The sequence below is a fragment of the Microtus oregoni genome, unplaced genomic scaffold, assembly GCF_018167655.1.
Source record: "Microtus oregoni isolate MIOR12 unplaced genomic scaffold, Mior012 000010F_ref0000083, whole genome shotgun sequence".
Taxonomy (NCBI): domain Eukaryota; kingdom Metazoa; phylum Chordata; class Mammalia; order Rodentia; family Cricetidae; genus Microtus; species Microtus oregoni.
Genome location: NW_024543069.1, coordinates 36,750,470 through 36,763,320, shown reverse-complemented (window position 1 = coordinate 36,763,320; position 12,851 = coordinate 36,750,470). Strand labels below are relative to the sequence as shown.

At 36.3% G+C, this 12,851-nt stretch overlaps 1 protein-coding gene across 8 annotated transcripts in view; it reads left to right on the top strand.

Moving 5' to 3' along the window:
* Positions 1–12,851, top strand: part of Kiaa1109 (KIAA1109 ortholog) — a 184,260-nt gene that overhangs the window by 116,747 nt on the left and 54,662 nt on the right. For all 8 annotated transcript variants that reach the window (XM_041659586.1, XM_041659591.1, XM_041659589.1 and 5 more), the window contains 4 exons: positions 616–854; positions 3,214–3,458; positions 5,525–5,630; positions 11,872–11,969. In XM_041659586.1, coding sequence (XP_041515520.1) covers positions 616–854; positions 3,214–3,458; positions 5,525–5,630; positions 11,872–11,969 — 688 coding nt within the window. The remainder of the gene's footprint in view (positions 1–615; positions 855–3,213; positions 3,459–5,524; positions 5,631–11,871; positions 11,970–12,851) is intronic.

The following is a 12,851-nucleotide window of genomic DNA, read 5'->3' as shown; positions in this document are numbered from 1 at the left end:
ATAGTCTTGATGGTTTTTTTGCTACAATTTTTTAATCTAGGTTCTCATGTTAATAAGTTGTAGTAATAAGGGCGGCGGGGCTGTGTTCCCAGCACCCCGGCCGCCTGCTCGGCTAGCTCATGCCCGAAATAACAACACACAAACTGTATTTATTTAAACACTGCTTGGCCCATTCTCTTCTAGGCTAATTCTCACATATTAATTTAGCCCATTTCTAATCATCTGTGTATGGCACCCCAAGGTGCACTTACCAGGAAGATTCTAGCCTATGTCCATCCTGGGTCGGAGCCTTATCCCGGGAGCGGGGCATGGCATCTCTCTCAGGTGTCTGCCCCCGAGAGGAGAGCTGTCGAGTCTGACCTCACTTCCTCTTCCTCCCAGCGTTCTGTTCTGTTTACTCCTCCCACCTATCTCCTAACCAATAAAATGGGCCAAGGCAGTTCCTTTATTAGCCAATGACCTTCCTCCATCAATAAGTTATGAAATAAGATATTACTCTGTCCGTTTTTCTAGATCATCATTATTTTTTAGCTATTTTTCCACTGAGAAATTCAGTAATTTTATTCAATAAAGTAGTATTTGCAAATAGTTTTAATGTTATATTTTGGTTTATAGCCCACAGCCTATGAAAGAAGATATTGCAACCCCACTGCCTTCTGAAAAAACTCCAACAAGTGTTAATCAAACTCCTATTGAAACAAATGAATTTCCTCAACTACCAGAAGGTTTAGAGAAGAAGCCTATTGTTCTCAAATTTAGCGCCATGTTGGATGGCATAGCCATTGGAGCAGCACTCTTACCATCACTGAAAGCAGAGTACAAGATGGGGAGAATGAGAAGCCATGGAATGACAGGTAACATTGGATTATGAGTCTAACCACATAAAACTGATGGTAATTTTGAAAAGAAAGTATTTTGATGAAAAGGTAAAGCTCTTAAAAATATATTAAAGAATATCTAAATAGCTAGGCATGGTGGTAACACTTTAATCTTAGTACTAAAGAATCAGAGACAAGTGGATCTCTGTGAACTTGAGACTAGCCTGGTCTATGTTGTGAGTTCAGTGCAACATAATGAGACCCTCTCAAAAAGTAACAAATAAATAAATAAATAATTTAATTATTCAAATTTCAACAATGATATTCTTTTATAAATTTTATTCATGTAGCCTTTTATAATTTCATTTATGGTTACAATGTATTTTGATCTTATCCACTCCCCTCATCCCCAACTTCTCCCAGACACCTCTAAATCATCCTTAAATATCTTACCTTCTTTTTCCCCATTTTATAAAATGTTTTTAATCTTCTTTGTCATTTTTGCCTTGTCTCAACTTTAGTTTTAAGGTATAATAACACTTTACTAATGAGTCTGTTTGCTTTGTTTTTCATAGGTTTCAAAACCTTTGTCATTTTAACAAAAGTGATTTCTTTTCCTACTGTGTTATGAAATTTCTATAAAGAATAATTGGTTACTGTATACAGATACTTTCTTTTATACCTGTTGAAATAAAAATGTATTTTCCTTTTTGTTGCTTTAACATGATAAATTAGTGCATTTAAAGCACTAATAGATCTATTTTAACACAGATATGTTACGTTAAGGATCTCTATATTACTACTCCTTACATTTCAGAGTTTGTCGATTAAGAGAGTTTTCTGAACATTTCATTCAACCTTTATATTACCAGAAATAGAAACACTCTAAAGTGAGCTTTTGGATTTGGCAAAGTTAGCATGGGCTTTCACTATCAGAGGCGGTCCTATGAGTACATTGGCTAATTTGTTCATATATTCATATCATCTGGAATCCATAAATTAATGGAAAAAGCAAGCCCAATAGGCAGTTTAGAACTGTTTAAGAACAGAGTGAACAGCTTGTTGAATATCCATACAAGTAAGAACCCAGAATTCTATAAATGAGGAAAAAGGACACAATCAGTAAAAGAATGGCACTGTACCATCAGGGCTGGCTTGTAGGGGTTTCTGTCCTGCCCAGTTCCCAAAATCGTGAGGTCCCAATGAAAATCACACAGAGAGTCTGCATTAGATATAAAGTGATTGGCCCATTAGCTTCGTCCTTGTATTAGCTCTTATAATGTATATTAACCCATTATCATTATCTATGTTAGCCACAGGGCTCAGTTCCTTTTTCAGCGGGGCAGGTCACATCCTGCTTCTTCAGTGGTCTGGGCAAGACTGGCGAGTGAGCTTCCTTCTTCCCAGAATTCTCCTGTTCTCATTGCTACACCTCTACTTCCTGTTGGATTGTCCCACCTATACTTTCTGCCTGGCTATGGCCAATCAGCGTTTATTTAAAACGTAATTGACAGAATACAGAATTGTTCTCCACCATGACACATTCTTGATTACAGATATGTGATAACTGAGGCCTAGGGTTGCTTTGATCTGGATGAATTTTATTTAGTGATACTCACAGTAGAGATAGTAGGAGACAGACCCTATCTCTTGAAGCTTGCAGTAGCTAGTCAAAGGTATACTTTGTTGTAGCAGTTGTATAAGAGGGAACTGAGAGAATGGCAGTCTGCTGTTTATGAAAGGAACATGGGTGTATATACATTACCTTTATCAATGTGTAGTCATAGGTATATACATTGAGCAGTGATAGAGTTGATGGCAATACAACTTCTACCAATTCCTCATGCCTACAGAGATAACTAAACAGTATTGGCAAAATAATGGAATTGACTATTCATTAATATTTGCTTGACCAACTCTGCCAGTTAGAGGACTTAAAAAATTTAACACAATATTGAGCTAAAATTTGTAGCTTATTTTTTAGCCTCTTAATATTTGTTAAGGCTAAAGGAATGTGTGCTTAATATTTCAGAATTTGGGAGTTGTTTTTAGCATGAGTTGTTGTAGTATAACTCCTCTACATGAAGGGCAATGTCTTTCTGTTCTCCCTTCTGTGATATACTAAATCTGTGTCTTTCTGCATATGATACAATACTAGGTACCCAGTAAGCTTCATAAATACTGCTGTATTGCTTAATGGTACTTGCTAATTCTTAAAGTGAGTGAATGTACTTGTTTAAAGATAAGGAATCTCTCATATATAAATTTTAAATATTGCTGTTATGTATAGCAAACTGAGGGATGACAAAACATTTTTCTTAAGACACCATTTTTGGAAAAATGAAAATATTAATGCATGCTTGTATGGCTATATAATGTTCCTTACTTCTTACAGGTGCACAGACAAGGTTTACATTTGAGTTACCAAATCATAGATTGCGTTTTACTTCAAAAGTTTCTGCAACAGATATGTCAACTATCCCTCCTTCTGCAAGTCTTAATCTTCCACCTGTTACCATGTCAGGGAAATATATCATGGAAGAACATGATAGTTACTCAGATCAAGTGTGGAGCATAGATGAGCTGCCTTCTAAACAGGGCTACTATTTACAAGGGAATTATCTACGTTGTGTAGCAGAAGTAAGTTTACTTTTAAAGTTACTTTTAGCAGTTTTTATGTTTTCAGTATTTAGATACCAATATGTGTAGTGATCTAAACTTTGAAGGTTAAATGTTAAATTGTTTGTTTATACAGAAGAAGAAATCCTACTGAATTTGAATAGGAATGAGCATGTGTCTGTCACTGACTCGTCCCCCTTGCTTTATTGAAACATGCTTTTTGGAACAATATACTAATAATCTCTTACTTTGCATTTTATATATTAAATTTCAAGCCCATCATGGCAATGTTTTATGGCTTATTTGATTATAAAAAGGGAATTGACAACTAACAGCAAGAGTTTTATATGTTTACTTCTATGGTCCTTTAATTAACTTTGAGTTAAACATACTGTTCTCTTTTTTAAGTGGGGGATAAACTGATTTTTAATATGGTTATATGATTTAAAACATAATTATTAGTCATGTTCTGAAGGCCATATGGAAAAATGAAACAAATTAACAGAATCATTTATTATTTAAGACAGAATTAAAAATGACTGCCTCATTATTTTTTTACCTGTATGTATAACTGTCGAAAACTTCAAAAACATGACATACCTGGTTTGAAAATCTGTAAGAAAGCTCTTTGAATTCAATAGAAATACTATAACTGGAAGAGACACATTTAATTATGATATACCTTTTCTAAACTGGCCTTCACACCTAAGAGTTTGAATTTCTTTTAGTTTTTAATTTCATTTGTGTGTGCGCATGTGTGTGAGTGTGCATATGTGTCTGTCCATCCATGTCCATGATATGTGATTGGAAGTGGATGCCACAGCACACATATGGTGATCAGATGACACTTTTGTGGAGTTTGTTCTACTTTACCTTGGTTTGGGGGATAAAACTCAGGTCTCCAGGTTTTTATCATAAGCTCCTTTGCCCAGTAATCTACCTAGCCAGGCCCAGAGTTGAAATTTCTGTATTTGAAAAACAAGTCTATCCAAATGTACACAGGATTCTAAGAAGCCAAAGGTTGATTGAAGTAGGAAATTTTATATGGCAGGTATGCTTTCCACATAGAAAAATGAGTCGCAAAAATAGTTGAGCAGCACTAATAATGATGCCTCATTTCAAAGAAAGTAAATTTAAAGCATTCTGTTGTATAATTCCACGTTAATGTTATATACTAAAAAGAAAGAATTTATACTCTAGGAAAAATACAATCTCAGATTTACCAAAAAGGAAAAGAAAATAACAAATTACTTTCAAAGCATATAAAGTTGAACCTTATTTCAAATTGCCTATTTTATTGTGTCCTAATATAAATACACTGTAACTCATTTTTGTCCTGTCTGTACGATTTTGGGCAAGATAAAGTGCCTGGTGCAGAGTTGGAGGGACAGCTAGTGGTTAAGAACATGTACTGCTCTCCCAGAGTACCTGAGTTCAGCTCCCAACAACATCAGACAACTCCATAGGAATATCATCTCTTTGGCCTGTGTGGGCACTTGCATTCATATGCACATTCCCCCACACAGACAAGACACATAATTAAAAATAACAAAAACAAATTTTTAAAAATGTGCCTCCTGGTCTAATTAAGCATTTTGTGATTTCTTTTCTAAGATGACAAATATATTTTCCTCTTTTAATTTTTGACCAAAATATGAACCATGTCACAATGATAAAGTGCTTTAATCAAAAGAGTGCTTGACTCTATGTTTTTTGTAATGGTCACTAAATAATTAGAAGCTGCTTTCTGCTTCATCTGTTTATTGACTAATTCTGTCAGGAATTAATGCTTTGTACTAATCACAAGACACATGTTTCATACTATTAGATTAGGTATCTGATTGATAATTCACTCTCATGAAATCCTGAGGTCTGTAGTGTGCTGTTTTAGGGATTTTGTTTTTAATCACTATAGCTTTAGCATTTAATTCAAATAGAATTGATCATTGGGACTGAATAAGCCCCTTTCAATGCATTGTTCTCATATACTATATAGATAATTATCTCCTTTTCCTCGAGTTTTTTGGCTTTGTGGAAATGCAGTACAGTGCTAACATATAATCTCACACTCTGATTTTGTTTGGCAGGTTGGTTCCTTTGAACACAATCTCACAACAGATCTTTTAAACCACTTGGTGTTTGTACAGAAAGTATTCATGAAGGAAGTGAATGAAGTAATACAGAAGGTGTCTGGTAAGGCTGTCTGGGACCTAGCAATGCAAATGTCTGTTCTTATTTGCCCGTGAGTTTTCATGATCTGAACTAAGACCTAAGTGACACAAAAGTAAGAAAAATTATATTGGTAACTAGTGTGTGTGTGTGTGTGTGTGTGTGTGTGTGTGTGTGTGTGTAAGAGAGAGAGACAGACACAACAGACAGACAGACAGACAGACAGACAGAGGAAGGTAAGAGAGAAGATGCACATCCAGAGAAGAAGAGAACATCAGCTAGCTTTTTTAAATTGTCTTCATCTTATTCCCTTAAGCTGGGATCTTTCATTGAATCTGGAGCTTGTTTTTGTTATTTGAGACTGTAGAGAGCTATATTTCAAGAAAGAAAACCTGTAGGCTGATGAGGAGACTCTCTGTAAGAATCAAAGCCCACCATTCACTTACAAGCTGGGGTAATTATAGGGTAGGCATGGCAGGAAGCAGAAAGTAGGACGAAAAGTTTCCTTTTTTGATCAGAGATGGACTTTTTCTAGGAATGGCCAAAGAAATGATGAGTAGTGAGTCAAAGAATGTCAGATGATAGGTAGCCATCTCTTATGTACAGCTGTTAAGGTCTGCAGAAGTGTGTATGAAAGAAATATAGGTGATTATCAGGGGTAGTGGTTGGGGTTCAAAATGCCATGGCCATGATTCACATTGGTGACTTTTGTATGTATGGATAGATGGAGAAGAAGGCACATTTGTTGTTCATGTAGTTCTTATCTACTTTCAAAACCAGCGTCCTCATCATGGTTTAAGGACAGTTTCTAGTGTTGGAAACTTTGGAAGAGGATGCCATAAGGGTAGAATCCTTTAATGGCATCCAAGCCTGTTAGTACCTGTCTGTCTAGCTAACATTCGCAGCTCACGAGTTGAGACCCTTATTGATGTTGAATAAGTCTGGCCTCTTCCAACTAAAATTAGAAGAATAAAGGGGTTTTAGAGTCTTCATTCTTGCTGACTTTTAAGCATTGGAGAACAGTCAAAGGGACCCAGAGTTAGATCATTTTAGGATGATTTGAATATGGATCAACTGTAAATAAATATAGACAAAATTAAGACAGTGGTTGAATTTAAAAGTCTAGCGAATTGTCTTTCCACTAAGATTATACTAGATTTAACTCATTTTTACTACAGAGATTCAGGTGTAAAGCTGTTCACCGATGAGATAGTAATCTTTGGCATGGTTTTAATCTTATTTTGTAGATCTTGCAAAGCAAAGGAAGCATAATCAAAATTTTCAGAAATACGTAAATAAGAATATGTTAGAAAAAGTATTTGAGTCTTTTAACTTAAGAGCTTTAATTTGATTAAAAGCCTATGTTTTGTATTATTATCAATTATTTCAACTTCAGTTGTATTTTCCTGCTGTGTGCTTAAGAATTTTCAGATGGCCAAAATTAATTACTTTCTTTTTACTGTCACGGACATTTAGATTCTGGTTCTCAAGAATTACTTGCACTTGGGAGGAGTCTTCCTTCTGCCCTTATAGCAGCATTCCATTGCCCTTTCCCGTACTTAAGAGCTCTTCCTTCCCCACCACAATAACCTGCTACTTTATTCATTTTCCATTACAGAGAAGTTACTACTTATTCTTTATTTAACAAAGAACTGCAAAGACTTTGAAAAAGAACCTTATAGTTCTTACTTGGTCGCACATGCACTATGTTGGTTGTGCCATAAGATTATTCTAGAGCAATGTTTCTAATCTTCCTAATGCTGAGACCCTTTAAAACAGTTCTTCATGTTGTGTTGTCCCCATCCATAAAGTTATTTTCATAACTAATTTTGCTACTATTGTGAATTGTAATATAAGTATTTTATATGAAGGATATCTGATATACGACCCCTGTAAAAGGGATGCTTGACCCACCAAGGGGTTATGATCCACAGGTTAGAACCTCTGCTCTAGAGTCATCTGGAATCTAATTTTGACTATAGGACCATGTTGGAGGCCTATACTGACTTAAACATTTTTATTAACAGTATTTTAAAAATAATTCTCAAAGTGTAAGTAACTATGCTGTGAGATTTTTTTTCTCTTTAGTATGTGATATACTTTTGTAATTTTAAGTAGAAATTGTCTTTATATAATTATCTTTATAAATCGTATTTCTATATAAAAGAACTGATAATAAATCAATTTAAGTAGAATTTATGAGAGAAACTATGTGACTCTAAGTTAAATCATGAAGAAGTTACAAAGATGTAGAAATAAGAGTTATTGGACTTTGCAGACTTATACCTCCATTAGGATGGTCTCTCTCTCTCAAACACACACAAAATGAATGAATGAAAAAAAAATGTAATATTGAAAGTCTTAAGGAGAAAGGATACTTCATGCATACATTATCACTGAGGACTTCCTAATATCAGGATGACTTGAACTAGGGCTTGAATACATTCTACATTTTGATTATAGAACCATTCCAAAAGACAGGGAGAGTCTCAGGAAAGAAAACAGCAAAAGTCATGTTCATTTGCTGTGATTGAATAAGACTTAGAGGAGTCTAAAGAAAGTTAGGAAGACTTGTCATAACTGTTGTGAGAAGGGTATCACGGATATGACTGAAGATGACAAGTTGGTCATGAAACAGAACAGGTACACGTGACAGAGTTGAGGAAAACACCGAGAACTCAATAAAATAATGCTTTCCCCAAGAAACTCAGTCTAATTTGGGAGATAACTATGGGGGTAAGTAAAAGTTATGACAGACATGGATATTTTTGACACATCACATGAGAAAGAAAGACCAAGTACTCGTAATGATATATCAGGGAAGAACTGATAAATGAGAATTATTAGAATAAGAGTGGCTATAACAATGTATGGTGGGGGCCGGGCGGTGGTGGCGCATGCCTTTGATCCCAGCACTCGGGAGGCAGAGGCAGGCGGATCTCTGTGAGTTCGAGACCAGCCTGGTCTACAAGAGCTAGTTCCAGGACAGGCACCAAAGCTACAGAGAAACCCTGTCTCGAAAAACCAAAAATAAATAAATAAATAAATAAACCAACCAATGTATGGTGGGCTGAGGTGAGCACATGGCACATTGCATGTACTCCATAACTCACCCTCCTTGGTACCAGGGCCCACATGGATCTCTGCATGGTTGAGAATGCAGCAAGTAAATAAGAACATAATATGCTTTAGAAAAGGGAGTTAAGAGAATGGTAAAATCAGAGAGTTATGACTTAAATTCAAATGCTGAAAAACAGTAATAGTGATTTAACATTTAAAAGTTTTTCATTGAAAAGTAATATAAAGACTTCTTTTGGAATGAGTTAGCGTGAGACTTCCAAATGTGGTATCAGATAAAGCCTTATTTAAGGAAATTAAGACATTTAGGAAATGGTGACTTTGTCACCTGAAATTTTGGTGGTAGCTGACGATTGAGACAAGAAGAAAGATAAAATAGTTGATAGCTGGCTGCAGATAAGGTAATCACTGATTTCACTAATTAAGTTTCGTTAAGAAAGGTTTTTGTAGATTTCTGATATGAGGTAGAAATTGGGGCCTGATGATGAGCAGAAGAGGAGAAAAGAGTAGGTTTTAAGTTATAGAGCAGAGTTGTTGAAAGAGGGAGAGTGTAAGCATGCAAGTAGGCACTTAGCTTGCAAAGACACATAAATCTACACAGATTCATGTAAAATAATAGGTTCTGGGAAGGTGAACATCCAAACTGGCTAGGCTCCCACAAAGCCAGCACATTAAGTAGGATCAAAACCCCCTGCCATTGTCCTTGGTGTCTCATCAGCCCTCATTGTTCGCCATGTTCAGAGAGTCCGGTTTTATCCCATGCTTTTTCGGTCACAGTCCAGCTGGCCTTGGTGAGCTCCCCGTAGATCAGCTCCACTGTCTCAGTGGGTGGATGCACGCCTCGTGGTCCCGAATTCTTTGCTCATGTTCTCCCTCCTTCTGCTCCTCCTTGGGACCTTGGGAGCTCAGTCCAGTGCTTCCTAGATATGGACGGAGTGGGGAGGACCTAGGACTTAACACAGGGCAGGGAACACAGACTGCTCTGTGGACTGGAGAGGGAGGGGGGGGAGAGGAGTGGGGGGAGGGGGAGAAGGGTGGGAGGAGGGGGAGAAGGGTGGGAGGAGGGGGGAGAAGGGTGGGAGGAGGGGATGGGAAATGGGAGGCTGGGAGGAGGTGGAAACTTGTTTTTTGTTTATGTTTTTTTTCTTCTTTTCGCAATAAAAAAAATATAAAAAAAAAATAATAGGTTCTGGTATTCTGAGTTCCAGAATTTGTGTTCTTGTCCCAGTATACATGCCGTTTCTCTTTACTCTCCTGCCTGTACTCATACACAGTGTGTGTGTGTGTGTGTGTGTGAGAGAGAGAGAGAGAGAGAGAGAGAGAGGGAGAGAGAGAGAGAGAGAGAGAGAGAGAATAAATGACAACAGTCAAAGAAAAAGAGACCATGAATTTGAGAGGGGGCGAGAGAGAACAAGAGAGGTTGCACAGGAGGAATTGGAAGTAAGAAAGGGAAGAGATTAGGGATACAAGGGTCATACCTAAATATAATAAAAGCTATTTACAGCAAACCGACAGCTAACATCAAACTAAATGGAGAGAAACTCAAAGCCATCCCACTAAAATCAGGAACACGGCAAGGCTGTCCACTCTCTCCATACCTCTTCAATATAGTGCTTGAAGTTTTAGCAATTGCAATAAGACAACATAAGGAGATCAAGGGGATTCAAATTGGGAAGGAAGAGGTTAAACTTTCATTATTTGCAGATGATATGATAGTGTACATAAGCGACCGCAAAAACTCCACCAAAGAACTCCTAAAGCTGATAAACAGCTTTAGTAATGTGGCAGGATACAAGATCAACTCCAAAAAATCAGTCGCCTTCCTATACACAAAGGATATGGAAGCAGAGAGGGAAATCAGAGAAGCATCACCTTTCACGATAGCCACAAATAGCATAAAATATCTTGGGGTAACTCTAACCAAGGAAGTGAAAGATCTATTTGACAAGAACTTTAAGGAATTGAAGAAAGAAATTGAAGAGGATACCAGAAAGTGGAAAGATCTCCCTTGCTCTTGGATTGGGAGGATCAACATAGTAAAAATGGCAATTCTACCAAAGGCAATTTATAGATTCAATGCAATCCCTATCAAGGTCCCATCAAAATTCTTATTTTTCTTTTTATATTGCAGTAGAAATCACAAAATATGGGGTTTTTTTTTGGGGTTTTTTTTTTTTTTTTTTTTTTTTTTGATTTTTCGAGACAGGATTTCTCCGTAGCTTTTGGTTCCTGTCCTGGAACTAGCTCTTGTAGACCTGGCTTGCCTCAAACTCACAGAGATCTGCCTGCCTCTGCCTCCCGAGTGCTAGGATTAAAGGCGTGTGTCACCACCGCCCGGCCACAAAATATGTTTTTATCATAGTATTTATAGATAGATTTTAGATCACTAGTCTAAATTTTAAGAGCCAATATGAAATCAGTATCTTTTTCAAAGCAATACCTAGTCTTTCCAATCTGATTCTTTGTTAATTTGTTATGGCTGTAGTAGAAGTAGTTTCTTCCTCACCTCTAGAGACTCTCTGGGGTGATGCTAGACTCAAAGCTTATCATATATATGAAAAATAATTATTTTGAAGTAGATCATTTGGAAAGAAAAACATGCAGAGAAATATTCAAATTGAGGGAAACAAGTAGAAATACATGTTATACCTTAAATACAAACGTATCACTTCCTATTCCACGTTGTCTGTGTTCATAATGCTTTGTTCATAGGAACTTCACCACCAGGTTTCCTGCCATCAGTGTTTTTAGTTTCTGGAGTAAATGTTTGTTGTCACATTCTTTATTATTAACACATACTTACCTATGTTGGTTTGCAGCATTTCTGAGTGTGAACACGTTTACATTGCTGATTAAAGAAATCAGTTTACATTTTGGCTTCAAATACATTTTCCAAGATGTATGATCATGTGTTTGGCACGATTACATATTTAATGTTTTGCACTCAATTGTAGCCAAAAGTCTGAGAAGTACTAATGTTGTAATTCCTTATGAGATTCTATGAATAGTGTATGTTATATAACCTGCTTCGCTGAAATGTGACTTGGCTAAAGATTGCAATTGAAGATTGCATTAACTTGTCATTATTTTTTTTTACTGGAGTTTTCTTTTTAATGTACAAAATACAGTCTGATTTTTATCTGATAAGGACGCTTCTCTAGTTCTTCAGTATTTAACCTCTTTCTAGGTGGAGAGCAGCCTATTCCTCTTTGGAATGAACATGATGGAACAACAGATGGAGATAAACCAAAAATTCTCCTGTATTCCCTGAATTTACAGTTTAAGGTAAAATTTACATAACAGTGATAACATTTAGGACTTTCTAATTAATTAGTGTACATATGTTGTGGAATATTTGTATAATTTATAAATTGAAAAATAGGAAGTAAAATTAAACTATAATCTAGTTTCCTCAGGGGAAAGCTTTAACAGTTGAATACTCTATCAGTGCTTTTTTGGCTCCTTTTTACTTTTTCATTTTAACACAGCTGTGCTTTCAGCCCATGGCCTTGCAAATATACAGCAAGCCTCTCTCACTGAGCTACATCCTCAATCCTTTTAAGGGCAGGCACTAAGCTTCCTGAAACTACCAGCTTCTTCCTTTTTTTTCCCTTCCTTTCTTCCTTCCTTCCTTCCTTCCTTCCTTTTTTTTTTTTTTTCAGAGTCTCAATTAAGCAGCCCTGACTAGCCTGCTAGCCTGCTGGAACTCACTATATAGACTAGACTAGCCTTCTCAGAAAGCCACCTCTGCCTTCCCAGTACTGAGATTAAAGTTGTGTGCTATCATGCCTGGACCTTCTATTATTATGTGTACATGTTTTTTATGGATTTTTAAAAAACTTTTAAATCTTTCTACATCAGATTTTTGAGATCAACTTTATCTTCTTGAAACCTGTATTATATAGTTGAGACAGTTTAATTTGCTGCATTCCAGTGAACATTTGATATTTCTTAATTACTTTTTTTATAATTTACTTTGCAAGGATATATTAGATATTTGTTTCATTAATAATAATATTTTAGGGACTGTGATAGAATAGTTACCTATATGTGCAATTATCTGAATGAAATAAGGCTCTGGGTTCTATCCTCAGCACCAAAGGTGGGAGAACAGGGCATGGCTAAAAGCAAAACAGAAAACTATAATACTACTGTAAACCTTCATTT